Raw genomic sequence first — 21,023 nt, forward strand, 5'->3', positions numbered from 1 at the left:
ATTGTAAATCATTCCTCTAGTGTGAGCCAGAAAGGTTTATCTCATTGCAACATCTCATGCATGTTTTAATGCGGAAGAAGAATGGGGAAAAGATTGACAGGTACGGCTTGTCCACAATGGGGGGAAATGATTCATTGCTCGATGGGCCCAATATGGACATAAACTATTAAGAATACCAGAGGGAGCAGGGATGGAAGATTGATGATGGAAGTATTGTGAGGTAACCTGAAGCTGTTTAGTAAATATATCTTATTTGTTGGAATTATTGTTTATTTACATTTTTTTTTAAAAATATTTAATTGTTCAAGTACATGTATTGTCTTGTTAAATTATATTAATCGCGATTAATCGCATTCAAAATAAAAGTTTTTGTTTACATAATATATGTGTGTGTACTGTGTATATTTATTATGTATATATAAATACACAGTCATACAGTATATATTTTGAAAATATTTACATGTATATATTAATATTTATATAATTTATTTAGATTGCAGTAATATTTTATCAAATAAATGCAGCCTTGGTGAGCATAAGAAACAGCTTTTAAAAACATTTAAAAATCTCACTGACCCCAAACTTTTGAGTAGTAGTCTAAGTAAGTGTTCTTGAGTTATGCTCATTCAAAAAAATGCAGTGTGAGCTTTTTTCATGTTTATGTAATTTGATTTATATTTTATGTAATTTGTCTTAAGTTGGCTGACCAAAAAAGGAATAAGAAAAATAATCAAATAAGCTAAATTAAAGGCTGAAAAATGAATTAATACTGCTTAAAACACTTGGTCCATTTCAGTTTGACCTGCTGATGTGCTTGTGTTTAGCTGCAGGCCTGGCTTCGTCCCAGACTGAGATGACTAATTAGTCTCTTACATTAGACATTAGAAATCCGTCAAAGAAACTCTCAAAGCTTCACTGAACTATTAGAGAAGCTCATTTTAATTCATTAGATGTCATTTTGGCGGAAAATAAACGATAATTAGCCCAATGATCATCCTCCTCTGTCTGTGGAGACTATATATGTGCCTTTAAGGAAGAAATAGAACCGGTTATGAGTACGTATTCAGTTTCATAATGACAGACGGGCGTCAATCTTCCCCTGCTGGGCTGTGCGTGAATCTGATCTCTGTCAGATTGTGTTACAGACTCTGACAGTACAGGTGAACTGCCTCTGTGTGCTCTGGACACACTTCATTTCTGACAAGGAGGATTTTAAGTTTGGCTGCTGCTATTTCCAAATAATATGTTTGGCGCCTCACATGAACTTATGTCCACACCATTCTGCAGTGAAATCAAGCATGAGTGGAAAAAAATCGCTGTTTGTTTATTTGTTTGATCCTTTTTTGCAAACCTGTTTGTAATATTGAGTGTTTATAATGGACAGACTGTTGTACACCAAAATCACTGCACCACAAATACAAAATAATGACGTGGCCATTGATTTGTGTTTCTCTTTGTGTGCTTTCACAGATTTCATTTAAGACTCCATCGTTTTGAAAAGAAGTTCTCAAAAAATGTCTGAAGGTCAGAAACACTGTGTGCATTTAAGAGTTACAATAATAAGTGTTTTCTGTTCTGGAACACTTACCGTTCAGTTGAATTAAATTGAGCTTTTACAACCAGAGCATCTCAATTTAAATTTGTTATTTTTCCATTTAATTTTGTTTAGCCATCACATTTTTAATCATCCATCCATCCATCCATCCATACCTAAGTATGACAGAACTTACAAGTTTACAAACAGATATGCAGATAAAACAGTATTCTGTTCACATGAGCTGTCCATGGTGCTGATTTTGGTCAATTTTTCTATGAGAATGATGTGCCTTTCTGTTTCTTTTTATTTGCTGTTGTTCTTATTTGTTAGTAGTAATTGAGAATTAGAGTTTGTAGAAATGTTTTTACTAGTTGTAACACCCCAGTACAACAACACAATATGTGCCTCAGAGACCAAGAACTAGGCACATTCTAATGAGAGAGAAAGGCATTCAGAGTAGTTTCAGACAGAGACATTCAAAGAATGAAAAAAGATCCTGATATTGTTTCTAAAAAGTTCACCTTCAGGATAATTAATGGTTGTTTGCAACCTTCTTGCGCCGAGACTTTTGGATGCGCACGGCAGCGCTCATTTGCTGGAATAAATAAATTCTTGACATATCATTTGGAAAAATGGACCTAGTACCTGGCAGTGGGTGTTAATGCATGTTTGATCTATTCAAATGCCAGGTCTTATTTACTCTCTCCAGGAAACCTTGAGAACTTGAAATGACAGTCTCTCTTCATCTAAATCATGACTTCACGTCATCGTTTGAAGAAGAGACAAAGAGGAACTATGCGTTCTCTCTCAAACAGCTGCTCGAGTGCTGAATGGTCATTGACTGGAGCATATGTGACAACGATCTCCGCTCTGCTCACACACCCCACCGACTCGCCTCGTTCATGGATGAACCGCTGTACTGGTGCGGTTAGTGTCCTAACAAGAGCTGACAGGCTTCCTGTTAAACAGACTCCACAAAACTCAAGTGCGGTTGGAATTGCTTAATCTTGGTTGTCTGTTGCTTACCCCCCATTACTAATTACTAATTTGTCATTTAGCAGTTGCTTTTATCCTGTGTGACTTGTAGTAGGCTTAAGCTCACTATTCATTCCCATTCCCTGTCTACCTGAAATCAAATAATGGCCATCAATGACACTTATCTGTGAATTAGAATCTCATCACAGTGTACAACGGGTATTGGTTTGAAGCTTACTTAAACCGTGTTTCAATACTTAAAGGGATAGTTCACCCAAAAATGAAAATTAATTACTCACGTTAATTACTCAGTCGTTAATTACTCACCCTCATGTTGTTCCAAATCCTTCATTCATCTTTGGAACACAAATTAAGATATTATTGATGAAATTCAACTGGCATGTTCAAGGCCCAGAAAGGTAGTAAGGACATTGTTAAAATTGTCCATGTGACATTAGTGGTTCCCTAGATGAACAAGGTCTTACGGGTTTGGAACAACATGAGGGTGAGTAATTAATGACATAATTTCATTTTTGGGTGAACTATCCCTTTAAAGATGTATTTTTACATATCTGAAACTAGAAAATGTGGTGTTATTTTACAGATTGCATGATGAGATGGTAAAAATAATGAGCTTAATTGAACAAATGTTGTCAAGCATATAAATAACATAATCAGTGGTTCAGACAATGAATTCATTGGGGTTTTGTGTTGTCACATTGTTGCAGAAGGTTATATTAAGCAATCTGATGTTTTTGTTGTTGTGTTCTTTGTAATCTGCAGTAATCTGTGTTCCACTGTTTTCATTTTCTGTTCCCTCTGGCCGCATGTGATGTCTTTGCCCCTAATAGGACTCTAAAGGTTAAAATTTAGCCACTGTCTGACCTGAATTCAATTGTAACCAGCATCCTGTGACTGTTTATTGTATTGTTTAAGAGTCTTGTGTGTTTGTGTAGTGGTAATATGGACTGTAATGTTTTCATCCGCTCATAATGGTAGTCCACTAATGAGGCTACAGCTGAAGGGGAGCTTGGGGGCACTAAACATGTCTGCTTCCCTTTGATTGGCTTTAATTATGTACATGTCACAGCTCGTGAGATCTCTGACAAGTGGTAGGACAGCAGCTTAACACCCCTCATCTCCACCATATTCTCTGTTTCTTTTCATCCTCGCGGCTTGTTTTCTCACGTCCTTTATATTGAATCTTGAGGCGTTGATCTAGACTTCTAAGGCCAGTCTAGTTGATTTTATGCTGTTGTTGTCTTTTTGATGCTCTCCGATTGTCATGACTTAATCTTCTTAATGATTCTTATGTCCTTCAGGTTGATTTTGAACTGCTTGAAGGAGAGTATGCCTGGTTTCACATACATCAGAGAGGGTGAAGAAACAAATGTGGCTGCTGAGTGGTCTGAAATTGTTGTTTTATCATTTATTAATCTAGCGTCAGTTGTGTGAAGCACTGCTCTCACAGAATTCACTTAACATAACAAGCAGCTTCTGTTCGTCAACATGGTGTGGACAACTGGTTGCAAAATCTGTGTAGGGAAACCTAGTGAAATTGAAACTAATTCATAAAAATCCTATTTTTGGTGTATTGTTGACTGGTCTCTGCTCTTTGCCCTTTTCTCCATCCCCTCTTCGAAGTCCCTGCAGCGGCATGGGTCTAGTATTCACCAAATAAGTTGTGACATGAGCTGTTCTTGTTATGTTAACACCCAGAGTCCAACTGGAGTATCTAGCCTGCAGAGCCCAAACTCAGATTAGCACACTAATCTAACCTACAGGCTTAAGGATGGAGGGTCACTTTAACTATCAGCAGTGCCGATTCAGATTCAGTACTCAGCACATGCTTCAGCTAAGGGTAGCTCTTCATTATCATTAGTTCAGATAACAACCACATATCCACCTACTCAAGCATTAACTGCTGATTAGATTAAAATGGGAGGGAGTGATTTTCTACGTAGGGTTGAAAAGCTGTTAAAGGAATGTTCTAGATACAATAAGTTCAGCACAATCGATCACATTTGTTGCATTTTGTATTTCATCACTGATGTAAATCCCATGTGCGTTTCTGATACATCAACAGAAGTCGTCACCCACTCGGTGTCAGGTAAAGATGTAGCATCTCTTGTTTTTATCATCAGATATTACAAATGTGTGCAGACAACTAAAAGGAAATGAGCTGATGTCCTGCGGATTCAAGACAGCAATCTGATGGGACTACCTGCTCAGCTCCATGTAAATAAGGAAGCTACCTCTCCTCTCAGCATGCTTACGAGGATATCATACAAAGGTTACCGCCACTACTCCATTATTACAATGTAGTTGAAAGACTGGATATATGGTTAGTAAGTGATTCTATCACATTAGTTCCATGTTTATGACATGTATTTGCCATGTTTACATCCGTTAGGCTATAAAAAAGTGGGATGAATTGAAATGATTATATTATTATATTATGCTAAAAACTTAGCTCATTTAGTTCCCATTCCTTTACTTCCATTCATCCTATTTGCATTTTTATATGATGGATTCAGCACATTGAAGATTAAAGGGTGAAAACGTTCTACTAGACTGGATCTACTGCATTAAGATTTGTTGTGTTAATCATCAGTGTGTTCCATTTAGCTAATGTGGTATTTCAAGTGAAGCAAAATTATCTATTAAGATTTCAATTAAAATTATTTAAAAAAAATATTTTTGTTTACCTGAGGAAAAACTGGAATGAAAAGTAAATAAACATTTGCAGAAACACATGTCAATGACCTTATAATACATTCACTGCATACAAAAGCACGAAGCGCACCAAGTACATTCTGCTCATTTTATTAAGCAGAACAATTCTCTAATCTGTGGAGTTCTCAGAACGCCTCGCGACAGGCACTTCTTCCGATTGACCAGAGGAGCGCTGTGGCGCTGTCCACAGCCAAATGATCCGAGCTGACGACCTGATAGCCTTCACCAAACAATTAAGAGATATTTCTGTTAGTGTCGTTTCAAGAAATATCCTTTAATTGTAAGGTGAAGGTTATCATTCTCCATCCTATATAGAGAAAAATGTCAGAAAAGTATGCAGGAACATTTCTGCAAGAAACGTTGCCTTGAGTCCCATTTACGCGTTTTTTTCAATACCTAACGGAGATAAAGAATTCGTTCCATGAGCTGCCAGAATCGTTCAAACGACTCACCTTATCTTTATAATGTTTACCTATTGTAAAAATGCGTATACCTACGCCACATTATAGATTCGACGCTAGTCAGTCATTCACTATTCACAGCCATTCAGTCTCAATCACCCACTTGTTTTCCTTCGTTCCGTGGTTGCTACAGACTCCGTTTCTTTTCTTTTTCAGGGTGCTAGCGGGGTCTATAGATAGTACCGGGCAAAATATCCAGCGATAAACGGAGCGCCCGCGGTCGCTCTTCTCACTTCTGGAGTCGCTGTCAGCGCGGCGAACTTCTGTGGAGAATCTGAACCGTCCGTATCAGCAACTTTTCTTCCCTCCAGCAGCCCTGAGTTTAAAACCAGCTAGGGTTTGTGCCTCTCATTTGAAAAACATAGTTTAGTACTGAATGTTTGAGGAGATTGTCCCGAACTTCATGCGCTCAGGGCTGCGCTAGACCTCCGCCACTCCGCTGTGGCGACTCTCTCCGGCGAGAGCAGACTTCATTTCTCCTTGGTTTTACCGTACCGTTCCGATCTTTCGATTCTTCGGTCACGTGGTGGGGCGAAACGCGAAAGACTGCGAGCTTTGAGAGAAAGTGAGTGAGGAAGAGAGAGAGAGACAAACCACACTGAGAGCTGGAGCGCGCGGACCCGTTGCTTTGCCTCTGACCGTGGTACTCCCGTCGTTTCCCTTGCTCTCCTACCCCTCCTTTTCTGCTTTCCTTCCCTTGAGAGCTTCTTTTTCTCCCCGCGAATATCCTTTCTCACTTTCAATTTGAATAGATCTCGGAGAAAGATAGAAGTGACGCATCCTTGATCTCCTCCACAGCGGTCGTTCTCGCGCACGCTCTTTTTCTCTCTGGAACTGGATTTTTGAAACGACGTGGTCGCGTGGATGATACACCGGGGCGAGAACTGGAGATGGAGTTGCTCGTGATCAGCCTCTCCTTATGGATTCTGCAGTGCCGCTCAGCTCGCGCGGACTCCATTATCCACATCGGTAAGCACGGTCTCGGACAGACGCCGCTGAATCACGGATGGCTTCCTTCAGTGCATCGTATTTTAAAGTCGGAAGCGTGCAGATTGGACTTGATAGAAGGCGTATTCGCTCCCCTGAACTGTTTGACATTTGATAACGGCTTTAACTTACCAGGAAACAGCAAACAGGTCCACAAAGTGCATTTCAGGTGGCGCTGAACGCGTAGGCTTCACGAATGAATTTAGATACACGTATAAGCAAATTGAGACGGCTATCCTCGGTCTGTTTCAGGGTTAACTCCAGTCCACCCCTCCCCAGCCTTAAACCTGAACTTTCTGTTGAACGTGACGGAAATTGTAATTTCGTTCATTGAGGTACTGAGCGCGCGACAAGTCTCTTCCCGTGCCCGCTTGGCGTTTCTTAACAGAACTTCTACTTGTTCTGATGCCTTCTTAGTTTAGATTGTATAACATTTATCTCAGACGCTTTTGTTTTATCAGTCGTTTGTGTTAGTGAGCTTGGCAGCCTTGTGTCAGTATGCAGCATTCAGCCCTCTTTAGTTACTTATGATGGGAACGAAATTGATTTGCTTTCTGACTCCAGTTTAGGCGCAAAACACCCCTAAATATGTTACTTTCAGAAATGTGATCGTATTAGGCTAAATAACACTGGTTCATGCCGTATTCTGATGCGTAAAGCGTTGTAAATATAGTGCTCTTCTGTTGGCAGGGAACCTCTCTTTTGTATGCAGTGGATGTTCTGCATCATCCGGTGCGCTTGACTGTTCTTCTCATCACCAGGATCACTCAAAATTGGATTTGAAGCTTAGTTTTAAAGAAGGATGATGTTAAGTCCCAAAGTTGAAGCATAGACTCTACTGTAAGACAAATTCGCACTTCAAGAGAATGAACCTTTACTGCAGTTATCTCATGCTCTGACTTCTTGTTAGTTACCAGTTAGTCTATGTATATAATTCTTCTTAGGCTTTTATTGCTACACTACTTAATTAGGTCTAAATGGTTTGATTTAATGGTTTATCCTTGGTATAGATTATAACTTTTCCCTGGGTATAGGTGGTTTTAGGTTGTGTTCTGTATAGTCACATGAGGTGAACCAATTTTTGTTGTCTACATGTTATTCAAAAATACATTACATTTAAAAGTATTAAAAAATATTTGAAAAACATTTATCTGCCAAACAAAGTCAGCATGGTTTAACCAAAATAAAGAAAGCCATTTTTGTTGTCATGTGACAAGAAAACCATAAAACATAGAGGACACTTACGATTTAATTTTGAATTTATGAAAAGACTCATGACAAGTGGAGTGAATTAAAGAAATCATCTTGATATTAATGACTTAAAATGTTGGGATATTTGTTTAAAAAATACCTTGCATGGACATATTTAAAGTGCAAGGAAAGTATTTTAGCATTCCTTCTTCTTCTTTAGTTTTGTAGAAAACGGTGTAAACGTTTTTTTTTCATACAGTAAATTTATGAATCCAGCACAAATACAAAGATTGTATGCTGTATAAGAAATGTACACACGTTTTAGACTAGATTTTGAAAGGATTTCTCCTTTTTATAACCTTAAACATCCTTATTTGTCTTTGACCTGCATGTGTTGGCGAAGTGATTAAAATGAGCGCACTTTTGTTGCCTCAGTACACGGCATGAGGCCTCAGCAGCTGTTTGTTGATGGCTAGCCGTGTATGTAAATAAATAAAGCCCTATATGCTTCTCCTACACCTTTGGCACTTCAAGCCGGCTGCTCTGTACATTTGATCACTGTCGCCTTGATCTCAATATGTCATATCATCAGTGGGTCACTGTTTATAGTCCTGCACAAATCAGCCATATTGATTGCGTCCAGACACGTTCTGATTTAATACTGGGCTGTATTTCCAAGTGTCAAGGACTTGTTAGTGAAAGACGCTCTCGTGTCATTTCTGGTCTCTCTCTTTTCATATCAGTGCAACTTTGGCAGCATCTTGCAATTCGAAAGATTTGGATTGCAAATGAATAGTTTTTAAATTAATATTGTAATATTGCATCAGTGGATGTCTTGTTGCTAAGCCGGTTGTTTTCATTTGTGGAAGCTTTAAGCTAATCTACCAGTAAGATATTAAAAAACTTTTCTCAAATCAATACTTTATATTCAGTTGTTTATTTATTTTGTAAGTAGCTGTGCAATAAGAGCATAATCCCTTACTTCATTAATTTTTTTCCATTTCATTCATCTGTCTTGGATATTTTGTATGACCTGTCCATTTGTTATGCCTTTCAAGGACACAGCAAACTCCAGCAACATATAAAAGCAGCTCATATTTATAACTGATGCACCTTGTCATGTATAAGATCCCCTTGACATAAAAGATCTTCCTGTAGGCTTACAACCCACTGTGTTTCCACAGATTGCAAAACGCCCTTGACAAATTAGGGATGCGTATAGAATATTTACAGCACTTCCAGCGCTTGCGCTCTCCATGGTGCTGAACTCGCTCCTGAAATGCCGTTGGCTATTGACAGGTGAGGAAGTTGCTGTAAATTGTATCTGATGGTTATATGCTGCGTTCTCGGTAACCTCAATGGGTATAATATAGTTTCAACAGTTTGACCCACATGATGAATCTGCGTTCCCTTCATTTTTACCCCTTAAATGGATATGAAAGTTTGGAATGACTTGAATGATGTGTTAATAACGAACATTCTGTTTCATCCAACAGGAGCTATTTTTGAACAGAACGCCATACGGGATGACGAGGTTTTTCAGCTTGCCATTTCAGACCTGAGTTTGAACGACGACATCCTCCAGAGTGAGAGGATTACCCATTCTATCAAACTTATCGAGCCCAACAACCCCTTCCAGGCTGTACAGGAAGGTGAGTGAGTGACTGGTATCTCTCAGCAATCGATTAACCATGCCGTTCTACTTTATCTTTATGTCCGATCCGTTTGCTCGAGCAGTTACCCGATATCTCCAGACCTTCTTGTGAGGCTCTAACGTCAGCAAGTAGAATAGCTGCAGGTGTGGGATTTCCATAAGTGTTGGTTTCCTCCTCTCAGTCTTTATTTCTATTTGAAATCTTCTTTTCCTATCAAACAAAATAATGTGTTGTCTGTGTGTTCTGATGATGAAACTAAGTAGCTAAATTAGGCACCTCTTGGAATCAGAATCCAGTGCAAGAATAGCCATGTGGAAATGTGCTGAGGACATATGTGGTAACATGCTGAGTGTGTTTGTGTCGCACAGGCAAGCTGGATCATCAGTGCCGCTCACAGACATTGATGTATGAATGTAGCACAACTTGATTTATGTTATCAAGCATGAAGGCCAGCTGTCATCATCTGTCCAGTTCAGACATTTTCATTGCTTTCCTCATATGAGCAAATCCTCAGTTTGATCGTGGCTACCTGATATAAGCCGTTATTATCACGACTAACTTCTCTCATATTCAGGGACGTGCACACAGACATTTTGAGGGGCAGGGGCTCAAGTGGAAAAAAGGGCACTTCTCATATTTATTAAATTTTTTATTAAACAAAACGTTAAATATATTAGGGGTGTGTGATATTGACAAAAAAATATCTCAATATTTTTTGGGATTTTATCGATAACGATAATTAGACGATATTTTGCTGAGTGTGTTATTGTGCTGATATCTTAAGGACTACCGTGGACACCTAAAACTCAAAAACTGGCTCCTAACGTTTTGGTAACACTTTAGATCTGCTTTTTGGTGCAAAAAACGTCAGTCTTCGCGTGATACTGATTAACTATATGCAATGATATAAATAAATATATACATTTCTGCCCCCATATCTTGAATTTTGTGATCATTCTAATTGCATTTTAATAAACTGGATCATGCAGTGAAAGAACGTGCACTTGTCTAACCTACTAGACTTCCTATTGCCTTAGCTAAATTTTAGCTAACTTACTTGGTAGCTCTCTCATGAGTCATGGATGTTAACAAGACAAATTAACTATATTTGCCTTTTGTCTTTTGGATAATTAGCTGTAAATTGGAGGCACAGGTAGCTTAGTCTTTTGTTCATCACACACACCAAGACAAACACAACTGGAAAGGGAGGGGGGCTTCACTTCTGTGGCTCTCTGTCTGTGACTGTGATGTGATGTGATGTGATGATCAATGTGTGCTACACAGTCTATGGTGCTACACTGCTGTGCTGCGCGGGGACGCGGAGGGGAGAAAAGCATTGGAACTCGATGGAGTCTCAACCTTTTTCTGGACCCGACCTGATATTTAGATTTTTTATTTGTTTGACAGGGAAAGCTGTGCGCAAACAGAAACACGCACACATATATACACCCTTTGATGTCTATGTGTGCACGTGCCTGCTCATATTGCAGAAAGGGTCCAGGGGCCAGCTTCATGAAAATTTTAATACAAAGTTGTTACGTTTCATAATAATTAAGTTCGTTATGTGCAGTTACTTCTCAAATATCTTAAGAAGTTCTTGTCAGTTCTCAAAGATGGAAAATAAATTAAACATTAAAAACGAGGTCCCTATTTAAGTTGAAGTTAACTTCAAATAACTTATAAGTTATTCAAACATTTAAGTAAGTTATTTACAGTGATTTTAGGAACATTAATTTTAGGAATTCAAATGATTTATTAGTTTTATTTTTAGAACTATGTTAAGAAAAAAGCTAAGAACATTCTTAAAGTCCCACTGCAGTCACTAATTTTATCCCTTAAAACTCCTCTTTGATGATCAAAATTACATATTTAAATATTTTTTCCCTGTAAAAATAATTTCTTCATGCCTTAAACCAGCTTCCCTCATTTAGTAAACGTGGATATAATATTTACATTAATATGCAAATAAGTCCCTACCTCCACTCAATCACAGCCATATACCCTGTATGTCTGAACCAGAAAATGATTCCCAAGAAGAACACGAAGAGCGAATTATACAGGGTCGTCTCTTCAACATCAGACACGTAGAATAATTGATATCATTAGCCTTTGGCTTGATACGTTATAAAGCAGCTAATAACGTGTTGCTAATGTCACACAAATCATGTTCCCGTTCGCCATCTCAGGCAGCTATCTTCTAAAAATCAACATCCTTAGGTAATAACGCTTTGCTAATGATATGAAAAGCCCCTCTCTGCAAGTTGACTGGATTGGTTACATGTTTGTGATGGTAGGAAACGGGCTGTATCAAACCGAATTTATAAACTATAAAGTTTTTTTTAGCTGAATTAAAAAAAAAAGCTCAGCAGTGGTGTTGACTGATGAATTTGCACTTGTTTAATTTTTAAGCATATTAAAACCACCAGAAAGACATGTAAACAACATTAAAAACTTGATTTTCACCACAGGAGGTCTTTAAGAAATGTTTTTTGGGAATACATTTTTTAAAGATAAAAAATAATAAGTAAATGGTTGACAAGAAGAATTTTATTCTTAAAAATGTTTGGTGAATCCTTCCCCAGAGTGTTTAGAAATGACAGAAGGAAAGATTGCCCATCCTGAGGACATAGAGTATTGCGCTTCTGTCTGGTATCCAGGGGTTCTGGGATTGATTAGCTTCCCTGGTTTTGAGTGACAGGTGAGTGGTGATGACCTTTCACTTTGCTCTTTAGCTCACATTCACCCTACTGAGAAGAAACTCACCTGTCAAATACACACACACACACACACACAGAAAAAAAACAATCTCCTTTATCAGCAAAACACATATGCTTTTGGCAAAGCATAGTTCTATCCTTTTGCCTACCAGTCAATAAAATGACTTAAGATCCTGTATGTGGACAGATGACACGCAGCAGGAGTTTGTGGCTCGAGTGTGTATTGTAAGGACCCAACTGTGTGTTTATCTCACCTGCATTTTTTTTGCCAGTATGGGCATTACATCTAATTACTCATTACAGCTATGTGACCCACACACACACACACACACAGGTTTGTTTTTGTGAATTGTGGGGACATTCCATAGGCGTAATGGTTTTTATACTGTACAAACTGTATGTGCTATTGCCCTACACCAACCTGACCCTAGCCCTTACAGGACACTTTGTGCATTTTTACTTTCTCAAAAAAAAAAACCTCACTCTGTATGATTCATAAGCGTTTTGAAAAATGGGGACATGGGGTAATGACGCTCACGCACGCACACACATACACACACACACACACACACCAAATCATTCACCCGCACAGACACCTTCCATAGTAGGTAAGTGTGCTAGTGCAGAGATGTGTGTGTGTGTTTTTATGAACAGTGCTACTGCATGACAATGAACCAGTGCAGTTGTTTTTGGTGAGAGACAATAATGCAAGATAGCAGATTCCTGTTGTGACAAGTCAATCTAATGTTCAAGAGGCAAATGTGGCCTTGTTGTGTCCTGCTGTGCTTTTTGGGGAAAAAGTGCTGATGTCGAGAAATAGAGTCACCTGAAGGGGAAATCGCTTGAGAAGTGTCACGTCCTGTGTGAAAACAACTTTTATCGAGTCCTCTGAATGGCTCTTTTTGTTCCTTTTCATCTCTTCTCACCCCTTCAGCTTTTTTTCTCGCCTGCTAAGCCTTTCTAAACCCCTTCCAAATCTGTTTGGCTTCTAGGCTGCAGGAAATAGGAATGGTCATCCTGGATGCTGTCAGATCTTTCTTTGTTCGAAAGGTTTGACTCTCCTCTCTTGTAAAGATGACGGATTTTCTTCTTAATTCTTACTCTGTCTCCTCCTCTTTCATCTTGTCTGTGGTGCTTTCTTTTTTATAAGTCAATAAGGACACTCTTCATCCTCTAAAAGGGCTTAGACTGCTTATCAAAATACCTGTTATTTCAAAACATTGCTTATTGGTGGAGAGCTCTTCTAAATTGAACAGGTCCGAAAAATGCATACTCCTAAAAGCATCTTTATGAGGTTGATGATGATTATGTCATATTGGGATTGTGAAGGTAAATAATGTAACAATTGATACAAGACTGCTAAATATCACAGATCAAATTTTGTCACATTTCTTCATTCTGGTAAAATACAGGATTATCAAAGTGGGCTTTTAGTACAGTCTCTGGCAAAATTGCACTCACTTCTCATGACAGTTGCTTAGAGCAGCTTTGTACAAGTCTGTAATTCTAAGCTTTTAGACATTTTTTTTTCAGCTTCAAACACATTTTTAAGGTTTCTTCAGAAAAAGACCAGGGCGTTTTTTCATAAATGACTGGCTGCTTGACTGTGCATCTGAGAGAGTCTGTGGAAAAATGTGTGTGAATATAACTTACATTTATTTGGCATATTTTAGTCATTTTTATCAATGGTAATTTAATCAAATTTTGCTATTTTTTTGTCAAGACATACTCATAGACAATTTGTGAAAAACAAACCTGTGAAGGTCTTTTTTGCACCTCAGAGTAAAAGTAAAAAAGGCATTAAAGTTTAGAATGAAAAACACATTGTGTGTATTTATTGGCACAGTTATGTTAAAGTTTCAATTGTGAGATATGAATTTGCACTTGATCAGATATAAATTTGTGAAATTTTTCTCAATTTTGAGAAATAAATTTGCTACTGTGAGGAATAAAGTCACAATTTTGAGAAATAAATTTGCAGTTGTGAGGGAAAAAGCTGCAATTTGAAAGGACAGTCACAATTGTTAGATATACATTAAGTCCTGTGCAATTTTGAGGAATAAAGTCGTAATTTAAAAAATAATAACTATTGTTAGGTATTCAGTAAAGTCGCAAATCCAAGGAATAAATTTGCAATTTCAAAAAACAAAAAAAACAAAAAAAAATCCCAGTTTTTAGATATGCAGCAAAGTTGCAATTTCCAGAAACCAGGCGAAAACGAAGTTTCATAAAAACCTGTCTTCACGCACACATTATTTCTTTCATATTCACACAGATAAATTCAAATGACACCTACAAGATTCCTTGGTCCCTGAACTATTAGAGATAAGTTTCCCAGGCAGCTGTACAAAAACGGTGCATGGATCCCTGTTCTCTCTCTCTCTCTCTCACTCTCCTGCGCTTTCACTGTCTCTTATCTAAAGCTGAGTCAGGAGGTGGTCTTAGTTGGCAATTCACATTCTGACGTGCCCTTTCAAAATGGCAGCTTGTCTACTCCGGGTCCCCAGTGAAGCTACGGCCAGTGTCTCATATTAATGAGATCCAAAATGGCTACTGCAAGGATCTCAGTTTCATTTTTTTATGTAGTGTGAGCCTCAAATCCCTGGGCATCTCATTCATATCAGATCTCAAATGTCTGTAGCCTCAGAGGGGGAACACTATATTCTCTATGACAACAATGACAAGGTTCATTATGGTTCGTAATAATCAGAGCTGTTGTTTGTAATAGCATGTACTCTCGAAGGGAGAGCAATGCTTTGCAATGGCATTAAGTGTATCCTCTTCTCAGTGTAGTGACTTTATGGTTCCACAAGTGCCACTGAAGTCTTTGTTTAACGCTGATGTTAACAACCCCCTTTAAATGGTCTACTCTGCTTTAGTTGCCATATTTTTTATCCAGAGCAACTTACAGTATATTTTTATGCGACTGAGACATTCCCCTGGAGAAAACTCGAGTAAAGTGCCTTGCTCTATGGTTTCCAAACTGTGGCCCGAAAACCCTTAGGGGCTAAATGGTCTCCATGGAAAATTTGAGAAAATGAAAAAAAGTTTTTATTAAATGTATTTGGTCACACTTTATTTTAACACCCAATTCTTGCCATTAACAAACAATTAACTACGACTTTTGCCTCAATAAACTACTAGTTTGCTGCTTATTAATAGTTAGTAAGGACTATTATTAACATATTGGCTGTTTATTAGTTCTTATAAAGCACATATCCTGCATGACCATATTCTACATGCCTAATCCTACCCAATACCTTAACTTAACAACTTTAAGTTAAAGGGGTCATATGATGCTGCTAAAAAGAACATTATTTTGTGTATTTGGTGTAATGAAATGTGTTTATGCGGTTTAAAGTAAAAAAAAAACATTATTTTCCACATACTGTACATTATTGTTTTTCCTCTATTCCCCGCCTTTTTGAAACGCGTCGATTTTTACAAAACTAAAAGTTACGCCTTCTTTCTTTGTGAACATTTGGGCGGCGTTATGCAACTCTTCCCACATAGTGAGGTAGGTATGTGGGGGCGTGTTCGAACGAGCCGTTTTAGGTAGGTGTGGCTAACTCTTAACTTTTATAAAGAATATCTCTTTGGATTTGAGACTTTAGTCTTTGCAACTTTACAGATCTTCTTTATGCACCAAGAGCTTGTAACACTCCAAAGAGAAAGGAAAAAATGAAATCGCATCATATGACCCCTTTAAGGTATTGGGTAGGATTAGGCATGTAGAATATGGTCATGCAGAATATGTGCTTTATAAGTACTAATAAACAGCCAATATGTTAATAATAGTCGTGCTAATAAGCAAGTAGTTAATAGTGAGAACTGGTCCCTACACTAAGGTGTTACCATGTATTTTGACAGTAATATATATATAAAAACGCATGTAGATGTATGAATAATTAAATGAATAAAGTACTGTAAATATTTTCCAGATTCTTTCAGATGACATTTTAATAATGTCATGTTGTTATACCATAGTCTTATGTAGTAAAGCAATTTTTTAGTAAAAATGATTTGTAAATCATTGTTTTATTTATATATATATATATATATACAGTGGGTACGGAAAGTATTCAGACCCCCTTAAATTTTTCACTCTTTGTTATATTGCAGCCATTTGCTAAAATCATTTAAGTTAATTTTTTTTCCTCATTAATGTACACACAGCACCCCATATTGACAGAAAAACACAGAATTGTTGACATTTTTGCAGATTTATTAAAAAAGAAAAACTGAAATATCACAAGTCCTAAGTATTCAGACCCTTTGCTCAGTACTTAGTAGAAGCACCCTTTTGATCTAATACAGCCATGAATCTTTTTGGGAAAGATGCAACAAGTTATTCACACCTGGATTTGGGGATCCTCCGCCATTCCTCCTTGCAGATCCTCTCCAGTTCTGCCAGGTTGGATGGTAAACGTTGGTGGACAGCCATTTTTAGGTCTCTCCAGAGATGCTCAATTGGGTTTAAGTCAGGGCTCTGGCTGGGCCATTCAAGAACAGTAACAGAGTTGTTGTGAAGCCACTCCTTCGTTATTTTAGCTGTGTGCTTAGGGTCATTGTCTTGTTGGAAGTCTGTGTTTTTCGGTCAATATGGGGTGCTGTATGTACATTAATGAGGAAAAAAAATTAACTTAAATGATTTTAGCAAATGGCTGTAATATAACAAAGAGTGAAAAATTTAAGGGGGTCTGAATACTTTCCGTACCCACTGTATATATGATTTATGAAAGAAGAATGAGACAGTGATAATATGAAACAAAAAGATGATATAAAAATGTGTTAAATTATTTAATCGATATCTTTAATAAATATCTTCACATTTTTTTCCCCAATTTTTTTTTCCAAACCTATTTTTTAAGCATCCCTTCGCGAGCCTCTAGGGGTCAGACAGCTGAAACATGTTCAAACAACAGGCAAACAGCAGTGATGGAACAAAAGTATGCTTCAGCAATTTAATATTAAATGAAAAGAATTTAATTGACCAACAATCATATTACAGAGATTGTTTCATCACTGAATATTGTCACCTTAATGCTCTGTGTTAGATGTTTATGAATGCCCTGGGAATAATTTAAAGCAATGAGTATTAAACACCTGAACCCACATGCATGTGAGGACAAAGCTCGAGCCTCTTGTGGCATCTGGCACCATGAGTTCTGTGTAAGCAGTATGCTTGATTAAAGGACAAATATAGACAGAACCTTGTTTAATTAGAGCGAGCTCCGGAGACAGAATGGTTGGTGAGATCCATTCAGGGCCTTAGAGCCTCTCCCATCATTGTCGAGTGACCAGGTTACTGGCCATGAACTGCTCTCGCTTACAGTGAATAAAAAACAACCATCAGATAATTAGCTGCCTGGAGAAAAGAACTGCCTCCATCCCCCTCCCCGCCTGTCCTGTCCGTATCCTGATATGCTTTCATTAAGCAGATTTGCATTGCATGGTTATTAAACAAAAAGGATTATAATTGTCTCTCTAGTGGTGTGGTTTGGGTATGAGGAGGTAAAGCTTGCGGATTGAGTCACATGTGATTTATCAGACGTTGGGAACGGATGAGAGAGTTAATGGTCAGAGAGTTTGAGCTGCTATGGTAGACCTGATGGAGAACACTCTTTGTCTTTGAAATTGTCCTTGAAATGGCCTTGCAGTGATGCAAGAGTTGAATGAGAGCACAAATGGGCGATGTAAGAAACCAGATGTGGATGTGCGGTTAGGGTTGTTAACTTGTCAGCAAAAGCACTCAGGAAATTACATCATGTCAGTAGCTGTGCTTTCATCCAATTAATTTCTATGAATATTCAGAATATGACAAAAAACTGTTGAATCAAGGTGCGGTCACATTTTTCGTTGTTCTGTAAATTTTCACAGTGAAATCCAATAATTTCAGTAAGAATCCATATGATTTTAAATTTTACGCAAGGGCCAGTGTTTTCCCCATGCAGATTTCGCATCAGGTTCAGATGGTCATGCGAATTCGGCACGTTGACCAACAGAAAGCTGCTTGGTTTGAAAATGAAGTTGAAAGTGTGAGCTGTGCTATCCATTATCTATATAATAGATAATGTTGTTTTTTTTTGCCCATGCGCACAGTTTCACAGAAATTTGCTAATGTGACTGCACCAGTGGAGGATCTTATCTTATCGGTAAAAAAAAGAAAGGTAAATTCTGTAGAAACTGGTGCAAAAATAGACATAGAAAAAGAAAAAGAAATTGAAGACACTGTGGCTCTTTTATTGAGCATGTGGACAAACTTGTTGAGGCAAAGTCACATGACTTTTTTTAAGCGCATCTTTTAGAATTTATTTGGTACCTTTGGCTTCTATTGTAGTTTATCAGTCTTCTTACTGAATGTAAATCTACCTCAAGTGAGCGTGTTTATTTATGTGCACTTTGGAAATTTGCACAAATAAAAATTTAAAACATATGGATGGATACCCACCTATTGTAATAGTGTTGTTGTATATTGTTCTACCAACACAGGTACTGGCATAATGATGTTGAGTTCAGGAACTCCCATAATGCAGTGCTCTTTACAGCTCTGAAGAGAGAAAAACTATAGGACTTTTGGACTGATTCTGAAACTGATTGAGCTTTGTTTTTTGTCTCTTATAGCAGTGCAGTAGTTTTGAGAGATGCTCTTCTGTTTTTGTCAGCAGGCATTGAATAATGGGCTGTCTGGGTGATTTTTAAATTGAATACATCATATTTCATCATTTTGCCTCACACTGAGGTAACAAGATAATACACTCTGGGGTTTTTTTCGCATGTGTTTTGCTGCATTTGAAACTGTTTATGGACAGGAAAGAGCCTAAATTTGCGAATCTGAGCAGATTGTTCAGACAGCAAAGGGATTTGATAAAACAGAGAGACATTCTTGCATGCAAAGCTACTAAGGAAAGTTTAAAGAACTTTGAGCACTTCAAGCTGAAATACTCCACTCATTACAAGTAGAAGTTCAGTGGAAAATCTGATGCCCCATGTCTCTAATGGACATTATCAGTAGCAACATGCTGCCCACATCCAAAGCAGAGTGATAAATCTCAATTATTAAACACTTAGCAAGTGTTTTTGGCATTTATACACTACTGTTCAAACTTTTGTGTATTTAAAAAAAAAAAGAAATTCATAGTTTTATTGAACAAGGATGCATTAAATTGTATGTACATGTATAATATAACAAATATTAATATTTCAAATAAATCTGTTATTTTTGTTTATTTAAATTAAAATATTTTAATTAAAGAATTCTGAAAAAAAATGCATCACAGTATCCAGAAACATATTAAGCAGTACAACTAGTTCAACATTGATAAGAACATTGGAATGAAGAAGAATCTAGAGAATCATGTGAGACTGAATAATGGAGTAATGGTTGCAGAAAATTCAGTTTTGCCATCACATAAATAAATTTCAAAATATATTAATTATAAATTACATAATATATAAAATAAATTAAAAGAAAAAAAACAGTTCTTTCAAATTATATTAATATTTCACAATATTACTTGGTAAACATTAGGGGTGCTCCGATTGATCGGCTACCAATCACTATCGGCCGATAATCACGTTGGGATGATTGATCGGCGGTCTCTAAAAAGGCCGATTTGAAAAAAAAAGATCTCAAGCTGATGACGCGCCTGCCGTGAGAGGTTTGACACGACATGCAGCGGCACCGTCTCAGTCTCTGTCCGGCGCGGGTGAAATAATTATAATGCTGAAGGTGAGGTACTCACCTTCATATTTCTTCATTAAATAACTTATAAAGTAATTTGAAAACCTTGTGTGAGACGTAATTTCACAAACAGCGTTAGTGAATCAACGCGCGCATGCTCTCTTTTGCTCTCATAATACGCAAATGGCTTCAAATCACCACATCGCGTCTGTCTATAAGCGAGCTGCACGCTGCACAGTTGACACAGGAATTGTCACTTGCACAATCGAGGCAGTGTCACATCGTCACTAAAGTTTATAAATTGCATTACTTTTTAATTCTTGCCAGTGTTTAACCATTCAGCGACCGTGCGCTCATGCACACTCGCAGCGCACACACATAATGCCAGGTTCACATTAATCCGTTTGTAGTGCAAACGTGGTGCGTATTTTTTCCACGCTCATGTTAACGGATTAATAAAGCAGTGCACACTGCACACGGCTGCGGTGCGGCAGTGCGTTCCAGTAGCGGTGCGGCAGTGCGTTCCAGTAGCGGTTCGTCTGCAGCAGTGCAGAGATCATTTCCACACCGAGTCTATTGCCGCTGCAAGCACTGAATTAAAGTAACAGCGCATTGTTTTCAGTAAATATAAACATGGATTGACACGAAAATGTAGTAATTACAGCATAAAGGCATACTATTAAAGTCTACTGTGTTTCACAGTCAACACATATGGCTTTTTGGCTAGGTTTAAAGGAAAAGAGCACTTTTAGATAAACAATAATATGCAATAATAGATGGCAGGTAGGAAAACAAAGTTCTTTATGAACCACAAGATTGCTTGTAATAAAGATTTAAATGCAAAAGAAAAGGCAGTAGAGCTGACTATTTCTGTCAATGGTAAGTTTGTGACAACGTAAGAAAAGTAGTTTAACTGTTTTGTCACTTGCTTTAGCAACATAATCTATAAGTAAATGCAAAAGTAAAAAGCATTGAATTATGTGTTGCTTATATTTATTGTGTTTAAACATGACTGTGAAAGACTGTATTACTGTACTGTGTAAAAAAAAAGAATTGCAATGCTGAAAAAGCATTTTCAGT

General features: G+C 37.7%; 1 protein-coding gene across 1 annotated transcript in view; it reads left to right on the top strand.

The window, feature by feature from the left end:
* The first annotated feature begins 6,312 nt into the window (after positions 1-6,312).
* LOC107721693 (glutamate receptor ionotropic, delta-1-like) overlaps positions 6,313-21,023 on the top strand; it is a 245,473-nt gene continuing 230,762 nt past the window's right edge. Inside the window, exons 1-2 of the mRNA XM_016529833.1 lie at positions 6,313-6,678; positions 9,384-9,539. Of these exons, the coding sequence (XP_016385319.1) occupies positions 6,600-6,678; positions 9,384-9,539 (235 nt within the window). The 5' untranslated portion in view covers positions 6,313-6,599. The remainder of the gene's footprint in view (positions 6,679-9,383; positions 9,540-21,023) is intronic.

Source organism: Sinocyclocheilus rhinocerous, unplaced genomic scaffold (assembly GCF_001515625.1).
Source record: "Sinocyclocheilus rhinocerous isolate Xijiao unplaced genomic scaffold, SAMN03320098_v1.1 scaffold432, whole genome shotgun sequence".
Lineage (NCBI taxonomy): Eukaryota > Metazoa > Chordata > Actinopteri > Cypriniformes > Cyprinidae > Sinocyclocheilus > Sinocyclocheilus rhinocerous.